General features: G+C 34.9%; 1 protein-coding gene across 1 annotated transcript in view; it reads right to left on the reverse strand.

Annotated features, from left to right (window-relative positions):
* The window catches only part of LOC111064266 (unconventional myosin-Va), a 124,409-nt gene that overhangs the window by 90,959 nt on the left and 7,286 nt on the right, over positions 1-26,164 (reverse strand). The window contains 9 exon segments of the mRNA XM_039441412.1: positions 909-1,049; positions 2,715-2,933; positions 4,113-4,244; positions 5,966-6,192; positions 9,589-9,808; positions 13,356-13,512; positions 15,485-15,629; positions 18,298-18,466; positions 21,860-21,964. Of these exon segments, the coding sequence (XP_039297346.1) occupies positions 909-1,049; positions 2,715-2,933; positions 4,113-4,244; positions 5,966-6,192; positions 9,589-9,808; positions 13,356-13,512; positions 15,485-15,629; positions 18,298-18,466; positions 21,860-21,964 (1,515 nt within the window).

Raw genomic sequence — 26,164 nt, forward strand, 5'->3', positions numbered from 1 at the left:
CATTTCAATGAGAGCAGTGGAACTCTTTTTGGCGATCAAGTATTTTCTTGACGTTGTAGCCGCCATTCTGATGCAGTTGTCCAAAACATGTCCCTATATCGATTTTTCATGAATTTCATACTTGAAAAAGATGATTTACACAAGTAGGTAGAGCTGAGCATAGCTTTCAACCTCAATGCAACGTGAATAATAATTGGATATTTTTCTTTGGGGACTTGAGGCCAAATATTTCCAGTTGTAGAAAGTGATCTGAGAAACAAGATCATTTTAAAAATCCACAAATTCCATTTCAACTGAAGCCTGATCTCAACCAAAATGTTTTACAACACAAGCTGCAAAATCTTCTGCATCGATCTCTACAAAAGGAGAGTTGACGAATTGTACCATATTCGATATGCTTTTAAAATCTTGAAATCGTTGATCAAACTGTTGTATCAAGTCTTAATTGTAACGTATTCTTGGTAATTGCTGAGGTGCTGTGAAGGATTTTTCTCGTCATTGATTTTCTTCAGACTGGAAAAGTGTTTATATTCAAACTGGACGACATTCTTTTTCCACATCTCAAGCTCCTTGGAAAACGATTTTACAGTTCAAATCATTCCACCGATGTCCTTATCTTTCCTTGAAACTGCAAATTTAAATCATTCAACTTCTCAGTTATATCTGTGAGAAATGCAAAATTTTGTAGCCATGTTTCTCAATGCATGGTTGACAACCCAAGCATCTCTGTGAGCTACCAAAAACCACCCCACGAGCTACCGGTAGCTCGCGATCGACTGTTTGGCGACCACTGGTCTATGATCAATATTGGAAACGTTTATTTTGTAACCTACACTTCGTTTTTGCTAAGATTTCCATTTATTCGTCTTATTACTTACAAGAAATGTAGCCAAATTGAAATAACTCACCCGGCATTCCTCATCCAAAAGATCCAGTATACCAAGCTTTGACTCAATAAGATCAATGCACGGCTGGTTATCGTAGAAGTCAATGAATTTCCATTCAATTTTTTCTTTAAGGTATTCTTCTTGTTCCAATTTAAAAACATGCTGAAAACAGTAAATGTAAATCATGAGAACGTGAAATAGAAACATGTATATTTACAACGGTAGAGTAATATATATTTATTATACAAGTTTTCGAAGACTAAAGGCAGAACCCAGAACAGTTTTTATTTATATCAACAATTTAAATCCAACTTATAAATAGATGAAGTTGAAATCAATTGACGAAATAATACAAAAATAATAGAGATTAGAGTAAATCATGTTTTACAGACATATGGGATATAATATGGGATATGGGATATAATATGTTACTAACCACCTAATGACTTACTAAACACTAACTAATTAATAATACGCACAAAAAATCTAACAAAACCTACTCTAGAACATGGTACGCCATAGTGGAGTAGGTCAATTTCCACACAGAAAAATCTAAACAAGTAGAGGACACATAAGATTTTTTGTAACTAACTATTGTATGTAATATTGTAATTTATCTAATATTTTGTGTTATTGATGTTGTAGTTTTAGTTTTTTTTGGGAAATAAACATTTTATTCATTTATTCAATACCTTCTGAACTACTTCAAACGTGATGGAAAAAGGTAAAAAATGGAGCTTTTTAGTAACTAAGAATCAACTCTAGGTAGAAGTAAAAATATATAATTGACTCTATAGTGTGATTCACGTTGTAAAGTCAGTGAAAATGATAACAACAACAGGGTTGCCGATCCTCTTTTTTCAAAGCCTCTTTTTTATGAGAAAGCTGTGATCTAAGTTATTCCAATATATCAGATGCAATATTAATGGTTGATTCTTGTTAATAATGATAAAATATGTTTCATTCGTCAAGAATAAGTTATTTGTGCAACTAGTGCGCAAAGTGACAGTTTGCTGCACCGAAAGAAACGTTTACGCACGAGCCGTAGGCGAGGGCGGAATGGTTTCTTGAGTGCAGCAGAGGAACTTTGCGCACGTATTTCACATTAAGTTTTTCCTACAGTTACCATTGAATATGAAAAGTGGGTAATTATGGGTAAAATTCCCTGAAATCCATCAAATGTATATCTATGTAATTTTATTATTAATAAATAAAATTGAATAATGTATGTGTGTTTGAATGGCGGGGCGGCTGTGTGCTGTGGCTGTCATCCACTGTTGTCCACCACTTCAAGATTCTTATAACGTGCACCACCACACTATACCACAGTTACCAACTTAATTTTGATTTTGCTGCACTGGTGCTCCATATAACCTACTAACTATTTTGCATTGCCATGTTGCAAATCTGGAGTGCGGAAAAAAAATTACCGCACTAGAGCGGAAAAGTGATTCTTTGCGTTCTGTAATCAGTGCAGCAATGGCCACTTTTCAACGTAACTGTAGGAAAATATATTTTCATGATGATTTAATAATGCATTTTCATAATTTAAATAACATATTTTGATAGTTAATACATTTCTTCATAGCCAAGAAACAATTTGATAGGAAAGGATAGAGCTATCTACTCAAATCTTGAAGAATTTGAAATAGGCCTGTAACCATTCTCGGTTAATTGAGAATAGATACACAAAATTTCAAGTTAATCAGTCCAGTAGTTGAAACGTGATCATGCGTCATTTGTGAATATACCGTACGGGTATAAGCCAATTCTTTCCTTTATTATATTACAGATAGATTATGATAGTAGAATAGGATCTGTATATACCTGATTAAACTGCTGTTGTAGTTTCTCATTGGCATAATTTATACAAAACTGTTCAAAGCTGTTGGTTTCAAACGTTTCAAATCCGTAAATGTCAAGGACTCCAATGAACTTATGTCTGTTTTCAGTGGCCATTTCTAATGACTTATTAATGACACCGACAATCCAGGAAAATAATTCTGCATATATATACTTTGCCAGTGCATCTCTAGCGCCAGTCGACTGTGAACAAAACGCAAGCAATAAATATTTAGATGTTGACAAACACTTACTTGTTGGTGAAGACCCACACTTCTAAAAGTAAGTGCTTTTCCTACTGCAAAAGTTTTTTTTAATTACTTTTAAATTAATAGTGGAGAAAAATAGATACACAACAGATTAATTTTGTTAAACTACATTCATTTCATATTAGTTTTGCAAAATAGTGCATTGGTTTGATAGGCCTTAACCTTGCATTACTCGCACAAATTTAGTTTCATTAAAAACATTTCATTCACATGGGCTAATTTTTAAATTAATAAAAACAATATATAAATCTTGAAGTACCCTTTATTTTTAAAAAACTTTAAAATAATTCAACTAGTTTCGGTTATCACACCATCCATGATGTGATCACCGAAACTAGTTGTTGAATTATTTTTAAGTTTTTAAAAATAAAGGGTACTTCAATATTCATTAGTACACGCACGGCATCAATGTAACCCCATTTGATTTCAAGTAAATAGAATGAATAATTGATATCACTGAAGAATATAGTTGTACACTGTGTAGCACGTATAGTACACTGTTGTTATTGTAATATAATTATTTCAATCCAGAATAAATTATTTTAATACAAGTTTGTTGTGATTGAAAATTATACATGCAAAGAAATTTATTGATAACTCAATTTCAATTATTAACAGCTCTTTTATATGTGTATTATAATTATGCATATGTATTTGTGAATAAACTCCGCTGGATCCAAATAATTGATATTCAGAAAAATTAAATTTCAATTAGGCTATTATATTATTTGCTGAGTTAAATATGTTGAAAGATAATATAAAAATATATTATTTGAAATATGAATATATTCGTTGAAATATAAATATAATCAATATGTTGAAATATACGTTGACTCACATTGAAATCATTCGACAAGATTATTTTAATTTCATTGCATTTATAATTATTCTTTTCATTCCCATGATTTTTAAATTATTAAAGGAATGAAATAATCAAATTAGGCTTCTAAAATTACAAAAATGTTGCCTTTCACTACAAATTAAGATAGGAAAAAATATAAATACAAAGAATGCTCAGTGCAATATTTCATAGATAAGTATTACAGTATCTACTATTGTTGTATTTTATGTTTTTTTCTGTGAAATAAAAACATATTCTATTTTATTCTCTTACCTCATTAACATTCATTGGTTTATCAAACATTTCTCTCATACTGACGATTCTCCTATGACAAAGCCAATTTCTAAGTTCTTTCACATCCAACTGCAGTAATTCCGCAAGAATATTGAGATTTGTATTGTTTTCCTGAAAATGGATGCACGTTATTCTAAATTGTGAACTTCAAAACCGTAAACAAGCTTATCCTATTCCAACAAAACAATATAGAACATATGTGTAGCTCAAGAAAGTTTTACCAAATTTTAACTTATTGTTAAGAATATGTTTGTGCCGTTGTAAAAATAATAATTTTTGTGTAGTTGAGAAGTTGATATTGTGGTAATTATTCATATTGAATGCAAAATACAATTTCTTAGTATTATTCATTCAAAATAATAATTTTGTATATTTTCCACTGTATTTGAATAATTAAATTATTATTCCAAGACTTCAAATGGGAATAGAGAGCTGAAATATTTCATTCCAGAACTCCATGTAATTCCATATTGTTAAGAATATGTTTGTGCCGTTGTAAAAATAATAATTTTGTATATTTCCCACTGTATTTGAATAATTAAATTATTATTCCAAGACTTCAAATAGGAATAGAGAGATGAAATATTTCATTCCAGTTCTCTCGTAAATCCTTATTGTTAAGAATATGTTTGTGTCGTTGTAAAAATAATAATTTTGAATATTTTCCACTGTATTTGAATAATTAAATTATTATTCCAAGACTTGAAATAGAAATAGAGAGCTGAAATATTTCATTCCAGAACTCCATGTAGTTCCATATTGTTAAGAATATGTTTGTGCCGTTGTAAAAATAATAATTTTGTATATTTTCCACTGTATTTGAATAATTAAATTATTATTCCAAGACTTCAAATAGAAATAGAAAGCTGAAATATTTCATTCCAGTTCTCTCGTGAATCCATGATTTACCCTTCAACAAAAGTTATATATGATTTTAATCAAACGATGTATGAGAGTGTTATATTTAACGAACTTAATAAATTATTATGAACTGCGGTATCTGGTGTCAGGTATCAAGACTTGATTTGGCCTACATTTACCACTTTTGGAAACAGAAGTTTTTAGAGGGAATAATTACTACCAAAATTGCTGAAGAGCTTTTGAGTTTTATTTTTCTTCAGCAGGTATAAGAGAAATTATGTTATAAATTGTCTCCATTTGTTTCATTAATCAACCGGAAAACCGGTAAGTCCATTCATATCTACCATTACTCATGCACAAGTTTAGGGCGTTTGTGAACATATTTTCATTTTTGTAATTGAAATAATGGGTAACGTAATCAAGTGCATACGAATGTATGTAGACCTGAGAAAGGGAGTGGACATTATTAATCCGGATTCACATACAACAGTGACAGTGAATATATAATTTCCATAAGTTCTAATGGGATGATTCATACTAACTCGGCCAGACTCAGTGTGAATATCCAATTGAAAATCATGGAGATTATATTTTCAGTGTTCTTTGTCACTGATGTGTGAAAATACAACTTTAATCTGGATTTCATGCCATCCACAAAGATGAAACAGTGCTAAACAGTGTATATAACTGTGAAGATACTAAGTACGCGGGACTGTTGGCTGTGATAGTATTTCTCTGTTTTGAGTGCCTATGTGAAATGCATGTATAATGTATATGTTTACCTGATGACTTTGTCAATACATCTATTTGTTCACGGCAATAAAAACATTTTGAATTTGAATTTGAATTTGCTCGTATCAGCAGTTGAAATATACACATAATGGAGAGCATCCAAATTGTGCTTTTGAACCTCATTATAATTATTATCAAAAAACAATAACTGTTTGTAAAAATAAAGATAGAAAACTTACCCTAATAAAGCTTGATTCACTGTCACTTGATTTTGATTCACTTCCTTGTTCAATTTTGATATTACCCAAATGTAAAATTGCTGCTAGAATCTTCAGCATATCATTTATATCTCTCTCGCTGAAGCCTAGAGTTTTCAGAGCATTATAAGTTTCATTGAAACATTGCTTATCATCAACTCCAGGTATCGTTGACTCCTCACTAAGATAAACATAGGAAGGTGCCTCATCTGCAGCAAAAAATGAAAGCATTGCATTTCTCACATGAAATACTTTTAATACTTCAATATAGTGGAAGTAAATGGATAAATAAATTTTATTTCAGCAAGCCACAAAGCACTAGACAAATTCAACATGTTATAAACATTTTATTAAAACCAATTCAAGCTAAAAAAAAGTAGAAAAAATGCATAACGTTTTTCCAATATTATTGAAATATTGTACACATTGTTCAAACTCCCATAAAATCTATAGAGGAGTCCAAAAACATTTATACACAAGTTTACAGTGAATGTAAACAGAACAAAATAACGTACAGCTATGAATTATAGCTGGTGTTGTAGTACGATGGTTTGTCAAAAGGTTGTGTGACATGAATTGCCCGCATGCAAATTTTAAGGCCGCTTCAGACCGCCGTAAACTATAAGGCTGTTTCAGACAGCCGTGGGGTAGCTTAAGTGACGTCTTCGGGTGATGTATTTCAGTGTATTAAATCATCATTTCTGGACCGAAAATCAAGTGACGAAGCAGTGTGTGACTATATAACCTTATCTTTTGGACAACATTAACATTTTATCAAAATTTTTGGAGAGAAATAGTACAGGCTTAGCCTAGTTTTTCCTCCAATGTCCTAATTGTATTATGATTATAGTATTTTATACAAAAAATAAATAACACAAGCTATGAATATGAATCTGGCCGCGACGCTACACGCTAACGTCACACCTCCAACTGGGTACCTGCTGTTCGCATATTCGGTGAGTGTGACACGCGAACTACTACCCATCAGCACTGCCAAGTCGGTAGGCAAGTATAATGGAGGAGTTCAGCCTGCATTGAGTGGAACCACCACTATACAGTTCCGGCGGTATGTGGGCCTGGGACGTATCCTCTAACACGTCTAAGGCCAGGAAAAATACTTTTGGTTCCCAACTATATACGTCTCCAGGGTGGACGCTTGCACGTCCACCATACAGGCGCCCAAGAGGGGACGCGAGCGTTTCGGAAAAAAACACCAGTGAGAAGGGTTTTCGACATGATGCTACTTCCAGAGACGGAGGGGCTACCCAAGTCCCACAGTAACATAGGAATTTCGCATGCCTGCTACTTCCAGATTCGGGGGTACCCTGATTTCCATAGTCTGGCCTCTCACTGGCTAACCCCGGACATCATTTTGGACCACTCAGTAAAAGCTGAATATAATAGATAGATCAAGATATATTTCTTGATTCATGAGCATATATAGATGCATAACATGAAAAGATTGGAGCACCTACACACATAATTGAGTCCCAATCATTTTCTTATATGCCTTCTGTACATTTTTTCTAACAAATAGGCTATAATATAAATCCAGAACAGAAATAATCACGATTAATAAAATATAAATAAAATGAAGAATGATGATCATCAAAGAAGTCAAAAAGATAAGAATAAGACTATCAGATAAGAATATCAGACTTCATACATTTACATATATTTTTTAGAATTAAAGTTGATTCGATCCATTCTGAGCTGCAATTTGTTACTGTAACGCTGGTTACACACTGGGCGGTTTCTGCCGCGGTGGCGAAACTGCCGTCGCCGCCTCGAAAAAAAGTCGAGCTTAAACATTCAGCGGCAAAAATACCGCCAAACATCGAGCGGCAAAACTACCGCCTCGTATGATCAGTAGCCAAAATAATTCTTGTAGTTCTTCATCGCAAATGTGTTGTGACTTCTCTGTTTCATGAGTGTTAAGTTAATTGTATATTGCACATTTTTAAAAGTACATATTATTAAGTGTTTAACTCAAAATGGAAAGGCAACAACTTTTATCACTTTTGTTGTACCGTCTAAGGAAAAGAAGACAGCAGAGAAATCGCCTTGTTTGGATTCATCCCATAAACCTGAGAAGAAAAGAAGTTGGAGCATTTTGTACGTTGTTTGAAGACTTGAGAAATGACGAGGTAAAATTCTTTAATTATTTTTGTATGTACGTTTCTTAAATATGTCGAGGGTTTTGTCCCACAAAACTGGCCTCTGTTCTACAAATGATATTAACAACTCATCGTCTATTAACTCACTCATTTTCTCACACTCGTCAAACACAAACATTTAAAACAATAAATAAATGTTATAAACAACTCACAAACTTTACAAGACACAAATTAAAAGGCTGATTTTCAAAGACCTCTGACTTGGAGCAACTGGGAAAGACGACGACTGATCAGCGGCGACGGTAGACAACCGCCAAATGTGTAAACGCCCATTTGGTCACGTACGCCACTGTGTAGACAAGAGCGGCAAAAACACCGCCAGCCGCAGTGGCAGTGGACGGCGGCACAGCTGCCGCCAACGGCAATAAGCCTCGCGGCCTCGCGGCGTTTCTGCCGCCCAGAGTGTAAGCTTCCATTCAAGTCTATAGACTACTGCTCGACTACCGCCGCGGCAGAAACCGCCCAATGTGTAACCGGCGTAACACACTCTTTTGACTGCATGTCGTTGTTTAGAACATCAAAATAGTGTATCCAATAATAATGTTTTTCTTCTAAAGTTTTAATAATAATAATACTGAAGATGTTGCCCACATAAGCTTCTAGACTTGTGCGTGGGTAATGAGTGAGAGGGATGATGAGATTGACGACAACTTTTTAGGTAGTAGGGACCGACGGTTTATCGTCTCCTCCGAAAGACTAGTTTGAATCTTGATTGGAATATCGTTTTACCACAACTTATTCAGAATGTTTATCTTCTAAAATTCACATCCTATAGTGAGGTCCACGTTATAATGGCAGTGTTAGATTAGCAATGGTATTGCTATCCTTGTCTATCATTCAACAAAGCGGATAGCACAATCTCTTTCTTGCTTTGCTCTGTTGCCAGATCGTCTTTTAACAATGTATAATTAATAATTAATTAAGAAAATATTTCATCTTAATCATAAAAATTCATTATGTAATTATTGAAAAATATAAGAAGAAGAAGAAGAAGAAGAAGAAAAAATGCTTTATTGAACAGTATTTTCATACAATGCAATGAAATTTGTAACACACATTTACGGCTTGATACTTTTTGATCGTCAGCCGTATTGAAAAATATAATTTCTTGCTTAATAAATATAATTAATTATTTTAAAGACGAATGAACAGTTAATATTACATCAATAAACCTTTATCAGCTACCGTCTATAGAAGGCAATGACAAGACAGAAAATCGGCAACGTTGTTCTGCTATCTTTCTCCACTGCCATTATAACGTGGACCTCACTATAGCTTGAATTGTTGATTGGAATATCGTTTTACCACAACTGATTCAGAAATTTTCTTCTAAAATTTCCATCCTAGCTTGGTCGTTGACTGGAAACTATTTTACCATAACTGATATCACAATAATTGGCTATAAATGAGTTGAGTTAGCATACTTACTCAGTTTTAAATCAGGAAACTGCTCCCTTACTGCACAAATCTGATAGAATACATGATAATTTCTTTCCTCTGGAGCCTGGAAAACCACGCGAGATTTCTCCAAAAGATAGGTTCTCATACTAGCTCCAATTATATTGTAGCTTTTACTAAATTGAAGCTCTATGAACTTTCCAAACCTCGAGCTGTTATCATTCCTAGTAGTTTTAGCATTTCCTATGGCCTAAAAAACAAACACATATTACAAACAATACTTAATAGGAAAACAAATCTAAAAAGAACTGATCGATTATTTATTTTTCCTACAGTTACGTTGAAAAGTGGCCATTGCTGCACTGATTACAGAACGCAAAGAATCACTTTTCCGCTCTAGTGCGGGAAAAATTTTTCTGCACTCCAGATTTGCAACATGGCAACGCAAAATACTTAGTAGGTTATATGGAGCAACAGTGCAGCAAAATCAAAATGAAGTTGGTAACAGTGACTGCTGTGGCTGCTATAGTGAGCAGAGGTGCAACGAAGCACAACGCGCTAATTATTAGTATTAGATATTATAACCAAGGACAACATTTTTATTCAATTTGACAATAAATTAAGGTTTTTATCAATAATAAAATTACACAGAAAACATTTGATGCATTTCAGGCAATTTTACCCATAATTACCGACTTTTCATATTCAATGGTAACTGTAGGAAAAACTTAATGTCAAATACGTGCGCAAAGTTCCTCTGCTGCACTCAAGAAACCATTCCACCCTCGCCTACGGCTCGGGCGTAAACGTTTCTTTCGGTGCAGCAAACTGTCACTTTGCGCACTAGTTGCACAAATAATTATATTCATACATGTCGTAGGCTATTACAATAGTTATTTGTGCAACTAGTGCGTAAAGTGACAGTTAGCTGCACCGAAAGAAACGTTTACGCCCGAGCCGTAGGCGAGGGCGGAATGGTTTCTTGAGTGCAGCAGAGGAACTTTGCGCACGTATTTCACATTAAATTTTTCCTACAGTTACCATTGAATATGAAAAGTGTGTAATTATGGGTAAAATTCCCTGAAATCCATCAAATGTTTTTCTGTGTAATTTTATTATTAATAAAAACCTTGATTTATTTAAAATTGAATAATGTAGTAGTAAATGAATGAAGGCGGCTGTCACTCATGTGGTGGCAGTCGCTGTCATCCACTGTTGTCCACTGCCTTCATATTATGACACACGTGCACCACAACACTATACCACAGTTACCAACTTAATTTTGATTTTGCTGCACTGGTGCTCCATATAACCTACTAACTATTTTGCGTTGCCATGTTGCAAATCTGGAGTGCAGAAAAAATTTTTCCCGCACAAGAGCGGAAAAGTAATTCTTTGCGTTCTGTAATCAGTGCAGGAATGGCCACTTTTCAAGGTAACTGTAGGAATAATAACATTGACAATCGTCAGATCATTTTATCGTAGAAGGCTGTTGAGAACGTCAAGAGTATTACAACAGGCAAAATTCAAAACAATGACACAGACAGTTAATAAATATAAATCAAAATGTACTAGATTGAATTGTTATATATTGAGGTCCACGTTATAATGGCAGTATTTGATTAACATTGGTGTTGCTATCCTTGACAATTATTCGACAAAACCGATAGATCTATCCTTTTCTAGCTCCGCAACGTTGCCAAGTCCGTTTTCAACAATGTAGAAATGTAATTAATCAAGGCAGACAAACGACAACGATGTTCTCCTACTATCATTATAACATGGACCACACTATAGTATTAACATTTTCATAAAAATTGTTTACCTCTTGAAAATTCAACAACAGAAAGTTTCATAGCCACCTCTAATACAAGGCCCCGGCCTACGATATTGAAAGGTCGCAGCGTACGGTAGGCCTAGAATCTAATACATGATTGGTGAAAAAGATCAGCTGGTATTTTTAAAAATCGTTTTCACCAATCATGTATTAGATTCTAGGCCTACACTGCGACCTTGCAATATCGTAGGCCGGGGCCTTGTATTAGAGGTGGCTATGAAAATTTTCAATAGTTTTCAAAAATAAATGTAGTGGCAAATGTTTAATTCTCTCAGGTACAACATTACATAGCTTGATAGAGTTATAATACAATGTTTTTGTGAATTTACAAAGTTACAGCACCTTACCACGTTATAATGACAGTGGATAAAGATAAAGGAGAACATCGCTGCCGTTTGTCTGCCTTGATAAATTACATTTCTACATTGTTAAAAACGGACTTGGCAACGTTGCGGAGCTAGAAAAGGATAGTGCTATCTGTTTTGTAGAATAATAGACAAGGATAGCATAAAACATCAATGTTAATCAAATTATAACGTGGATTTCACTGTAGATTATTTCTACTTCTGGTATTGTAATTGTAATTCGTAGGTACCCATATCTTCTATAATTTTCCTTGACATATGCCAAACACTGATATAAATAAATTGAGGGCAGTGTCATGATACGTATTGATTTAAAGCTCTTTTTCTAATACAAAAAATTAAAAATTTGATGAATAAAGAATTTTTTAATTCAATACACATAATAATAACGCATAAATTTGATTGATTAAAGTTTGCAGATTCGGGAATACTAACCTAAAAATCATTTGAGAATGAATCGTTCAATATTATTATCAATCCTTAATAAGGATTGTTTGTTTTTACTACGGTTTATAATATATGGCTTGTTAGTTGCTACGGTTTGGTTTGATTTCCAAATTATTGCATTTGTTATAACTTATGTCATACATGACATCAAAACATCAATTTTTGAAATATTATTTTGTGAATTGGAGATCTGGTCGCGGATTTAATTATTAAATGTAATTGATAAAGCGAGAAGATCTCCAATGTACAAAGATGAAACGTGTATTTTATCACGTTTCGTGAAGGCAATATTATGGTTTTTAGCTCCATGCTATACAAACAAGAGTGAGTTGACTTTTGGTCTGTGAATCAAGGCTGCATGTGTTTTTCACATAAATAGATTTGGATTTCTTTCTTTCGAGGCCCGTATTACTTGAACCGTTTGTGAAGTTAGTTGTTGAGTTAAGGCATTGGTTACCTGAAGGATTCTGTCTTGAGAATTCAATTATAGGCTGTCGCAGTCCGGGCAGTTTAAACCTACATAATTGTATTTTCAGGATTTGAATCTTGTAGGGAAAGCTGGTGTTTTTTGATTCAATCAAATGGCAGAGTTTTGTTTTATATATTTTTTTATTTAAATTCGGGAGTGTTTTAACTGGACCTTGAAGAGCAGGCCAAGGGACTCTTGTTAAGATAAAGTAAGATAATAGTTAATTGCACATTTTTTAAAAATTTTTCAGATCTATAATTCTAAATAGTAATTTTTTTTATTTATTATTATCATAAACTAAACGACCATACAGATCAGCAAAGCGGGTAGTCCCTGAAATATTTATCTGATTATTATTTCGTAAAAAATTCTAATTATAATTCTAATTTCGTAATAAATAATTTATTGATTTGTTTTTAATATCAAAAACCTGTACGATCTTTCTTGTTTTTCATTTTCCCACCCTTACACTTATAAACCATTGGTTATTACAAATTGAAATGAATTATTTGGGTGAATAGTTGGATAGCATTAAGCATCTCACTCATCCACAGTATTCTTTAGCAAAATGTGACCTACATCTTAAATTTACATGTTTAAATTTGGAACTCACTATGAGGGAGCAGAGAGTTTGGTTATGAAATGAAGAATTAGAAATTAGATAAAGACAAATATATACCTCCATAATAGGACTGGAAGCCAGTACTCTCTTTTCTACATGTGTTTCAGTAGCGGATCCACCCACTGTAGCAAAGTACCTCATGGCATATTTGGCTGATACAGTTTTGCCTGCTCCTGACTCTCCAGAAACTATAATACTTTGATCTTGTTGCTCCCTGCAAAATAAACATAATCTCAATAATTATTATTCGTCGTTATGTATAGCAAAGAAGAATTTAATAGAAAAATATAAAGTTTAGGATATATATATATATATCGTATTGCTTGAAGTTGAAGGTGCATATATATTTTGTCGATCATGATCTAAATTTCTAATTACAAAGAAATGTCTAGGTTTTCTACCCACGCCTTAGCGTGGTCCGTCATATTGAAAATATCTTCAAATGTTCCATTGAAGGCTCTGGGGCATGCATTTATTATGTGGTCGATGTTCTTCACAGCAGCACCACAGTCACAAGCTGGGGAATCAACCCATCCCCATTTGTGTAGCAGGTCAGCGCTTCTGCCATGCCCAGTAATTAAGCGATTTCGACGAAGCCAGGTGCGGCGTGGTAGCTCAAAAACATTGAGTCTCAGTGTTGGATCCTCAGGCTTGAAAGGTGCTCTCAAAATACATTCCTCCCACTCTCTTTTCCAGTTGCCTGATTGGCTGAATGAGGAGTCTGATAGCTCTTTAGCTAACTGCCAAGGGGGCTTTCTTGAAGGAAGTCTTCACGTGTGTGCTTCTATATATTGATGAATGGGGAGATGTGGTTTTCCCTGCAGAGTTGACCATGTTCTCAGTAAAGCACTCATTGTTCCTATGTGTGAGGGGACAATGTTGCTTAGAACCGGCAGCCATTCCACTGGAGTAGACTTCAAGGTACCAGTTATTATACGCATTGCCCTGCGCAGCTGAGTGTCAACTTTGTTGGTATGGCTACTCCTAGCCCATACTGCACTGCAATATTCACCAGGTGCTAAGACAAGTGATAGGGGACTAGTGCGCAACACATTTGCGCACAAAGTTTAGGAGTAGAGCAGTTTTGGGCCATGCATGTTGCTCTCGTCCAGTCGTATCTATATTATGATTTGTTTATGACTTGTATTGATGAATAAATGGAAACTTTTGTATAAAATTCATCACCTCGTCCTCACCTAGGCTTGAAATAATGTTGTAGATAGTTTCCTTTCTAAATAATTGGATTAATTTATTTATTTATCATGATATAGGCTACTGTAGAAACTGGCTTAGGCATCAGCCTAATCAATTTATTATTATTATTATTATTATTATTATTATTATTATTATTATTATTTCATCCACCGACCACCTGTAAAAGGGGTATAAGGATATGTCGATTTGTCATTAATCAAACAGCAACATGTTATCTATCTTCTTAAACCTCCATCTTGAGGTTTGTAGAAATCTTTATATTCCTCCACTGAGTAGGCACATACGGATAGCAGCTCTTTTTTCAATAAAAATCTGAAAGCTTTACCTAACTTTTCTTTTATGTGAGATGGCAATAAGTTGTACATCCGGATACCTGAACTCCTTACCCCTCGCTCATACATAGTACTTCGGTGTGCATCATCTCTCAAATTATTTCTGTATCTGGTCGAATATTGGTGAAATGTTTCTCCTGTATTAAATTCATTTATGTGTTTTTTTAAAAAGCAGATTGTTTCCAGAATATATAGGCTAGGGAGTGGGAGAATTCCAAGTTTTTTGAAGTAAGGCCTACAACTAGTTCGGATTGACTCTCCTATCATACACCCTCAATGCCCACTTCTGTAGTCTAAACACCTCCACTACACTGCTAGAATTACCCCAAAAAATAATTCCATAGTTCAGAAGGGAGTGAAACAGGGCGAAATAAACACTTTTAAGAGCCATCGAATCCAGAGAAGCCTTTAGGTTTCTGAGAACGAAAATTGCTGAATTAAGTTTGGTTTTCAGGCATTCCAGATGTGGTTTCCATGAAAGATCAGAGTCAATCTGCCTGAAATATAATCTAATCAATTATTTATTTATTCAATCATTCAGAATTATACAACTAACAGAAATGTACCACAGGCTAACTTACGCCCAAAACGGTTCCAATTCTAATAAATTCAATTATGAAAGTATAACTCATAACATACCTTTCCATCTTTTTGAATGCCTCCTCAGCTATTGCAAAAATATGGGGATCGAGATCTCCCATGTTTTGCCCCCTGTATGCCCAAATGGTATCCATGTCATAGATTGGCATATCAGCATAAGGATTGATGGCAACAAGAACAATACCTGAAAAATAACAGTCTTTGAAGAAAACATTTCAGTTGGGAACAGATTGCAAATGAATTTTTCAAGAAAGATCGTTCGATAATCACTAACAAAATATGTGGGAAGAAATACTCTTACTGCAAAACCAAAGAAAACTTTATTTTTGAGGTAACGCAGTGGCGCCATTTCACCAAACTGCTAGGGGGGGGTGCAAAAACCAAGATGTATGGGGGGAGGAAGGAATACCCTCAAAGGATAGAGGGTCCTGGGTTTTCCCCATAAATGTTACATTCGAAGATGTTATTATATGCTTAATTTTTTTTCAGTTTTATACAAATGTGGTTGAAGTATCAATACAAACATATACATTATTAGTTAAATATAAAGAAAATGAAAATCTCAGTACCCTTTTTTAAAATATTTTATCACAACATGTTTCGGTCATTTATGCCATTTTCAAGTGATATGAGTTAAATAAATAAATACTACTGGAAGATTCTTATTTTGATCATATGTTAGTGTATTCATATGTTTTATGAACTAGGACTGTAAATTTTGGGTTTAAATTCGCATGATTCTATCAAAAATGGGGTTATTGGTGTCTAATTGGATTTCTGTTTAAACAGAGATAAAATAATAAACTTAATTTATAATATAATTTTTATAAACTTAATTTTTCTTTATATTTATATTACAAGTAGCCCTATACAGGAAAGAGATACATTATTAGTTATTAAATCATGAAATATTTATTAGAAATATAGGTCTACAGAGAGGTCCTAAAGTAGGACCAGCACTGAAACAGATTTCTTCAAAATAATGAAAAAAGATAAATTTTTCTTTTACAATGACAATTTCAACAATTTCATTGGGATCATATTCTAATTGGAGAATAACTTTCAGTTTAAAAGCTAAAGAAACATTAAGCTGTTCCCATAATTCTCACCAACTCTGTACATACATTTTTGATTGTCCGATTGTGGCCTTTCTTTTGCTTTCACTGTGACACCTTGCAACTTGTTTATTCTCACGTTGAAATGTTTGCAATAACTCACTTATTGTGCCCTGATCAATAATTGTACCTATTCTATATTCAAGCTTCAACTATACCACAGAGAAAAATATATTATTTATTACTGCCAGAGCTTAATTTGTGCCGGAACGCACCGGAACGGCGTTCCGGTACCTCCCAGGGCGACCGGAACGTACTGAAACGTAGTTGCAGGTTCTGCCAATTTAAAGTATTATCCTTTACCATTTAATTTGATCAAATCTGTATTTGTTTCACGTTAAACTTAATTGAAAATTAAAATAATTGAAAACAGACTTGAAACTAGGTTTTAAGGCTAAATTTAGAGAATTTTTCCGGGTCCCCCGGACCCCCTTCCACTGGGGGATATTTCATACCCCCCAGTAGTCGGGCCAGACAGAGTTCCGGCACCTCAAAATTTACAAATTAAGCACTGATTACTCCGTACCCGTATCCATACTTTCAAGGCAATTTTGCTACATTGTTGATACTGTAGAAGGAATTATACTACTGTTTAAAAAAGTATTAAATCAGAATGAGATTCTAAGGATTCGTGTAGATAGACCCGTATTTTCAATATTTATTTGATCCTTGCCCCCCCCTAAATGGCGCCCCTGAGGTAACCCCAAAGAAATAAAGATCGCATATGCTTAAATCGGGTGAGCGTGCTGGCCATAGCTCTTTGAGAATGGCAACATCACCGTAAATGTCATCTCCCAACGTTATGTGACAATGTTACAAACGTTTCTGCGCCCCAAATTAAAAGAACTTGCTGAGGAACATAACTTGGGAGAAATATGGTTTTAGCAGGATGAAGCTATACAGCCCACACAGGGCGCATTTCAATGAATGTGTAGAGACAAATGTACCCAGGGCGGCTTATCTCACTAAGGGTGGACTTGAGGTGGCCGGCACGCTCACCAGATTTAAGCATATGCCATCTTTTTCTATGGGGTTACCTCAAAAATAAAGTTTTCAAACATTAACCACACACCTTGGAAGAAATAAAAGGAGCGAATCAGAGAAGAGATCCAGGCCTTACCAATCGCAGTGTGCCAAAATGCGTTTTAAAACTTCAAAAATACGCTACATCAGTGTATTTCTGCTGATGGTCGCCATTAAATTGATATAATTCTCAAAAATTAACAATAAAAACTACATTTCTAACTGAATTGAACCATAGAGAAACAATAGCGTAAGTAGATATCCCATGGTATAGGGCGTTTATGTTGCAACTTTTACTGTTATCTCAAGCCGATTACTGTCGATTATTGTCGATTTTTACTCTTTTGACCAGGTAAGAGTGTATGAACGGCACAATATGAGAGACTACCAGCGTCATAAAGCTTCACAGGAAAGAACTACGTGGACTTTCTAGCTTGAGAAAGTCAAGATATTATCTGTTATCTGAGTTATCTGATATTAAGTTCAGCTTGAGATAACAGTAAAAGTTGCGACATAAACACCCTATACCATGGGATATCTACTTATGCTATTGTTTCTCTATGATTGAACCCATTAATTTTTTTTCCAAGTTGAACTATTCATTACTTATAACCCTTCCAAACTCGTCAATCGGCTCTGCCCCACTTTCTATAATAATGACTATTTAATGAATTATTAATTTTTAATAAACACAGAGACTAAGTTTATACTCACCACAGTATGTATATATAGCTTGTTGTCGGCAGAATCTAACATTTAAATTATATAGGACAGCAGGCTCATGGAGATAGGACAGTGAAGTGAGATCATTTTCTCCAATAAGGATATCTGGATTTCGAAGGGGTGGTAGATCTTCATCTTTTGTTATAGTTAATTTCCTCACCTGAAAATGGACAATTCTGATTACTTGTATGTTTCAGATTTCTATGGATTTTGATGATTTGACGCCTAGTGAGATATGACTCAATATTATTTTTTATGTATTGGTGAAATTCATAAAATATAATAAGTCAAATGAGAATATGTTATAAATCCCTTACTTAAAAAAATCAAGATTAGGTACATCAACTTGAAACAGAAATTCGAAGTTAAATTTTCAACTTCAAATAGAAATAGGAATATTCATAGAGATTTATCATGTCTCCTAATTCAACAAGCATGAAGTTTGGGATCACTCAACACAGCTTTTTGATTTCATCATTTTTTCAATGAATTGAATTCTATTCAAGTTGTACCAGTTAATATACAACTGATGAACAACTATTAAACACTGTTCATTAAAATATGCCCCAAACTCATCAAACCCATTATAGAGCAACATGTCGTTCTATTACTAATAATAAAAACATTGTTTCATTGATTACTCAATACGAATAATTATACGACAGGCTTCTTACAATTTATTATTATAAATGATGTTTATGATGTTAATGATGATTTTGATCATGTTCAAAATAATATATTATTATATTAGGTTTATGTCATGTCGTTAGGTCATGTCAGAGGCCCTGAAATTGATCAGTTGCGACTTGAAAACTCTGACACCAGACCTGAGCCAGTCAGATCATTCGATATTATTATATTATTATTATTATTATTATTATTATTATTATTATTATTATATTATTATTATTATAGGTTTATTTATATCGATAATGCAACCTATAATAATTATTATTATTATTCATGCATGTACATTTTACATTCAATGTTTCGCAGTTGTCAGTTACAATAAAAAATCATACAATTTGTCAGGTCATTAAAATGTCCATGAATATTTGGAGTCAAAAATAAAGATGACATCATCTTAATTATAATAATTTCACTATGTTCATTTCTCACACTGTATATGAGAAAAACTCCATCAAGCTGTAAAAACATCTCTCTTGTAGCCAATTCCTCAGTAGTCACTTGAATGTTCTGTTATTTGAAGTATCGAGAATTCCCACTTATAGTGCGTTTAAGATCCTTCGACTGATATGCTCTGGCTTAGCTTCAAAAAATCTTCATCGATGAGGTTGGAGTCTCAGCATATTCGTTGCCCGTGTGTTGTAGCCATGTACGGTAGCGCCTGTAGTCCACTCGTCCTTGCGGCAAAATCCATACAATGCAGCCTCCAAGATATACAGACATGGCAACGGCAGGATCTTAGATTCCCTGAATAACTCTGTGCATGGGGTTTTGGTGGCTTCCTAAACATCATTGTCAGTAGCAGCCGTTTTTGCACTCTAAGGCCGGTTACAGAGCTCGACCGACCCTCAGTGCGTACGTCAGTCGAGCTTGTCTTTTCCATAGATATTCCATGTATCCGTATAGAGCAGGACTGACGTCACGCATGCGCACGGTCAGGACCATGCGTTTTACACTGCGTACGAAGACCAACGGTCGAGCTCGTGCGCATCCGTTCCATCGGTCGACTGACGAGCTATTGAAGCAAATAGAAGCTTTCAGAGCTGTACTGATTAGTAGCCCGATCGCACCATACTCTGATCGCTGACACCTCTGCCCGACAATGAGCTGATATTGAATTGAATAGCATAATGAATGAATTCAATTAATAGTGTCATATTTGAATTCAGAGCTTTTCTATACATTTCTTCAATCATTTCTAAATTTTTTATTGGAAATATCATATACTGTATTATTATTATCTACATTTATTTGATCCGTAGCTTAAAGTGACTGCAAGTATTCCCAATAGTGATACAAGCTCGAAATAACTCATCATAATTTCTGATGGACATTCAGAAGTAGTTGAAAAAATTATCTCCATCCTCAAGCAATGATGTAAATATGGTACTGAATTCCCCTTGAAATGCTCTTTGGGCGACCATCGGGTTAACTCGATATCTACGTCTTTTAATCTTTCGTTTACGAAGATAATAAGCTGCAATTAAACAATGTGTAAATGCGTCCATTTTGTGAGTCAGAAAAACTGATGTCTGGAAAGGATGGTGCATACGCACTGACGGTCGGTCGAGCTCTGAATGTGTAAAACTGATTTATGGATGCGTATGGTCAGGATGATACATACGCACTGACGGTCGGTCGAGCTCTATAACCGGCCTGAAGACCATCAACGAAGCGGGTGCCGCACCCCAGAATATCAAGCCATACGTTAGAGCTGGCTGAAAATATCCATAATACGCTATACGAACTATTCTCTGGTCCACCTGATATTGCAAACCCTGCTGTATTGAGCCTTTTTACCACCTGATCAATGTGATTGTTCCACTTCAGTCTGACATCAACATTGATTCCCAAGAATCCACATTCTTCCTCTGGCATTATACTTGTTGAATCCACAGCAAAATTAAAGTTATTGGGTGTGTCCGAATGGCCAATATTGAAGCTCATATAGGATGTTTTCTTTACGTTGACTGTCATTAGCCTCACACCACTCCTTCATGCACTTGATTACTTTTTTTCCTTCAATTTGTAATTCTTCAAATGTATCACCTGTCAGTAAATTACAGGGCAAGTCATTAATATACAGTGAGAACAATATTGGGCCAAGTATAGTTCCATGTGGCACTCCTTTTTCCAACTGACGTATTTCTGACCGATATTTGTAGTTGATGATCTCCCCATTTCTCTCTTCAATCGCAACTAACCTAGGCCCGGTTGCACAAAATCCTGTTGAATTTGAATCATAATTAAATGCCACGAGAACCAATCTTTTCTGAAACGAAGGCTTCTCTGATTGGTTCTCATGACATTTAATCACGGTTGAAATTTAACATGCTTTTGTGCAACTGGGCCCTAGACTTAGAAAATGTTTCTTGATTTTCAACTCATCCTACCTGTACAGAACCTAATTTGAATTTTTCAATTCAAGGATTTAGAATTTAATTCAACTATGGTTATGGCAAAATGGAACTGCAATCTTTACAACCAGTGAATCATACAGATGAGTTAACTACTGATATCAACTTGTTTATTAATTATATTCCATTAGCATAATCTAAAGCGAATGATCTAATAATACAGAATACAGATAACCAGGAATGGACCATTAAGATAAGACTATTTGGAGCCAAAACATAGTGATTAGTTATAGTATTTCCAAATACACAGGAAAAACCTTTATGATCTCTTCATAATCTTATATTGTATTCTTCCTTTCTACAGTATTTTGTATGTACCTCTTTGTATATTATACCTTAAAATATAAAATACTAGTCGTCCTTACAGTAAATTGTCTTCCTTTTGCAATGAATAAATTTCAAATTTCAATCACTATCTGGATCTGACACAAACCCTCTAAAATACATACCTGTCCATCTTCTGTTTTAATTTGCAGTTCCTTAGCCTGGTAATTCTCTAAAACCTCTGCGCCTTCCCACACCAATTCTTGGTGAGGAATCCATACCCTCGCTCCCTGAAAAACAGAAATTCATATTTAATTACCTAGCATTGTATAAGAGCCAATGTCATAAAATGTCATGCATACATTTAAATGAAAATAGCAAACTCATAGAAAAACACAGAAAAGGTGTAACCTTTCATTCCTTTTTTGTAAAGTTACTATTTGTAACCCCACTGTGGTTGAAAGGATTACTCTTCAGAAATCAGCTTTTGGAGACTATTGCTCATGAGTTTTTAAACTCTTGACCAATAATCTACTGCTTAACTCTGGCAACTAAATTTGTGAATTGTCAATTGAGTTCAATTGTATTGAAGGGAATTGAACATGAAAATTCAAGCACAGAATAACGAAAATGATTAGCCTCTGGAACGCTATTGAATATTATCTATTTATGTTACACATGACACTGATGTAACTTAGTAGCATTTGTAGATAAAATACTAAGGTCATCCTTATGTTATTTCTCTTTCAAATTGAGGTGATGAATCATTTCAAAAAGTAGGTCAGAAAAGTCCTAACTTGAGAAACATTGGCAACAGTTAAGTATTTGCAGCCCCCTGTGGGTTGAGGAGCTTTGAGCCGAACTGAAGAATTAGTTGAAAACCAGAATACACCCACAGTATCCCTGCTTGTCGTAGGAGGCGACTAAAAGGGATCCACTTTCCAAAAGCCCTTCTTCTCCGCCTTAATATGCTTTGGAACTTTTCATTTCTAGAATGACACTTTTCCATTGACTTGGCTTTGTGCAATTCTTCCTTTCTTCTTCTTCCTGTAGGCCTTCCTTGGTCATATTCTTACTTCTTCTTAGGCCAACCCAAGGTGTGATGTGGACCGTGCTGATGAGTGGTGCTTTTATATGGTGTCTCTGACGGTGCCTGAAGGATACCAGGCGCCAGGCGCCCTAGCGAGGAAGTTTGGCGACCCCTCCCTCAGCGGTAGGACCTACAAAAAGGCCAGGATGACGAGTGGAATTCACACGTAGGTCACAAGTTTACAGGTGGAGAGACCAAAACTCACCACTGCTCAAAGAAGGGCGGTCGTTCAGGCAGAACATCTTAAGAGAGGTGAAGCTTTTGACCCTGCAAAAGTTTCGGAGGGGCAAAAAGAAAAACGCAAGAGACCAGAGATGGGTGAAACTCCAGTCACAAATGTGGGTCAAGAGACTGAGTCAAGGGTGGCCGGGCGCCCTAGTGCAATTTGGCAACCCCTTCCTCAGCGGAAGGACCTACAAAGAAGGCCAGGAGTGGTACTCACGTAGGTCACCAGGACCAATCAGTCTGAAGAGACTGCCAAGCATATCACACTGGCGGATTGCGAGAGACCACGGGCAAGGAGAAGGACTCTGTTTGGCTGCAAGTAACCAGGTGATGAATGGGATGTTAGTATAGGGAAAAACTCCTAGATCTTGTAAAGGACACAGGTATTGGTTTGCCTAACTAACGTACGGTACTTGGGAACACAATAAGCTCCGGTTGAAGTGTGGGGTTCTTTGAACCTTTGGATCCAAGAATCCGTCCCTTCAAAAATAACATTAACAACAATAATTATTTGTACACAATGTAATGAATGAATAAATAAACAGAACCAATTAGTACTACGAAAGACCCTTCATACTGGTAGAGTTAACGATGATTTTAATAAATTATCTATAGATCTTTGACAGTAATTTATGTGGTTTTATTAGAAAAAATGAAGGATAAGTATAGACTCATCTTTTGAATAAAGAAATATATAAAATAAATTAATAAATATATTATTATCATGCATATTTTTACTCAGCTACATTACTAGGATTGTCAATTCATCGATTGTTTTTACAGATTGGTGACGAAGTAGCCTAGTAGGCCTACCTATTCTGTTCTAGTACTTTCTGAAGTACCTAGGCTATTTACGTAATAATTAACAGGGCAAAAGTTTAACCTAGGCATTTTATTCTTTTTTTTTTCAAAATAACTCAATATAATCTTGCCATTTCAACTATTTTAATTATCTATGAACATTTTCTGTGTCGTAATGAGAGATTGAAATTCATTGTAGTTGAAAATGCTTTTTGAATTATTTTGCAAATACCTTCCGACAACGCCACTAGAGTGCGCAGTACGTAATTGAAATCGTGCTTATCCAGTTTTTTGTATTATTCTTGCAATTTTCATAAAAATCTTTCAATTTCAACTATTTTAATTGATGAGGAACATCATAATGTGCAATATAAATCCATTTTGGGGACAATTTGTACTGAAATTCGCATAAAAACCAGACTTGAAGTGCCAGCTCTCGCGCGAGTAAAGACAATTGCATTAGTCAGGTTCCCGTCAGTTGGTTCACTTTACATCAAAAATGAATTGTTCACACAAGTTTTCACTAGAAGATAGTGAACGATTCAATTTTTGTATATTGCCCCGTTCGCTATCTCCCAGTGAAAATTTGTGTGAGCAATTCTAATCAAATTAACAAAGTAATACAATCTCTGAACCTTAATGATTAAACGGTAAGATTAATCAATTGGCAGCAGTGAAGTGGAATAGCGTAATCTATCGTGAGGTCCACGTTATAATGGCAGTGGAGAAAGATAGAAGAATAGCGATTCCGATTCTCTGCATTAACTAATTATATATCTACACTGTCAAAAACATAATTGGCATCGTTGTGAACCTAAAAATCTGGTGTGGTACACTCACACAACTTTCCTTGCTCATATTTGAAACTACGATCAGACTTCTGTCAGTATATGTGTATTATATATAATTATAATAATTGTTTTCAGAGTACTTTTTCTTTGTGTGAATTGTAAAATTCGATTATTTTTTTTGGTCGGCATTTTTTTAAAGTCGTCAAAACAGTTGTTCTACAGATGAAATATCTCGACTATGTGTTCTTTTTATGAACTGCGCTACCTACCTACCTCATGCACGAGAAGGAGGTTACTAAGTCCATTTCCCAAGGATGGGGTGGACTCTCCATTGGTTTCCCAGAAAGGAGACTTATGCCAGTTGATAGAGCTGATAAATAACTATACAGGGTATGAATTTGAAAAAAATATCGGTCAAGTTATTTTTGAGAAAATCGTGAAAAACATGATTTTTTAGCAATTATCCGCCATTTTTCTCAAGACTATTACGGAGCTCCTGCAATTTTCCCAGAAGAAAAACTCATGTCATTTGATAGGGCTTATGAATAACTATCCATGGTATAAATTTGAAGAAAATCGTTAGAGCCGTTTTCGAGAAAACCGTGAAAATCATGGTTTTTTAGTCATTATTCGCCATTTTTCTCAAGAATATTACGGAGCTCATTGAATTTTCCCAGAAATGAAACTCATGCCAGTTGATAGTGCTTATGAATATCTATCTATGGTATGAATTTGAAGAAAAACGTTAGAGCTGTTTTCGAGAAAACCGTGAAAAACATGGTTTTTTAGTCATCATCCGCCATTTTTCTCAAAAATATTACGGAGCTCCTGAAATTTTCCCAGAGATGAGACCTATGCCAGTTGATAGGGCTTGTAAATGGCTATCCATGGTATAAATTTGAAGAGAATCGTTAGAGCCGTTTTTGAAAAAACCGTGAAAAACATGGTTTTTTAGTCATTATCCGCCATTTTTCTCAAGAATATTACGGAGCTCCTGAAATTTCCCCAGAAATGAGACCTATGTCAGTTGATAGGGCTTATAAATAGCTATCCATGGTATAAATTTGAAGAAAATTGTTAGAGCCGTTTTCGAGAAAACCGTGAATAACATGGTTTTTTAGTAATTATCCGCCATTTTTCTCAAGAATATTATGGATCTCCTGCAATTTTCCCAGAAATGAGACTCATGTCAGTTGATAGGGGTTATAAATAGCTATCCATGGTATAAATTTGAAGAAATCCGTTAGAGCCGTTTTCGAGAAAACCGTGAATTTTAGTAATTATCCGCCATCTTGAATTGAATTTTATTGAATTTCTTATTGTCGGGTCCTCATGGTATAAGGACCTTAAGTTTAAAATTTCAAGTCAATCGGTCAATTAAGAATGGAGTTATCGTGTTCACAGACATACACACACACACATATAAACACACACACACACACACACACACCACACACACCCACACACACACACACACACACACACACACAGACCAACACCCAAAAATCATGTTTTTGGACTCAGGGGACCTTACAACGTATAGAAAACTTGAAATTGGAGTACCTTAATTTTTTTTTGGAAAG

The sequence above is a fragment of the Nilaparvata lugens genome, chromosome X (assembly GCF_014356525.2).
Source record: "Nilaparvata lugens isolate BPH chromosome X, ASM1435652v1, whole genome shotgun sequence".
NCBI classification, from domain to species: domain Eukaryota; kingdom Metazoa; phylum Arthropoda; class Insecta; order Hemiptera; family Delphacidae; genus Nilaparvata; species Nilaparvata lugens.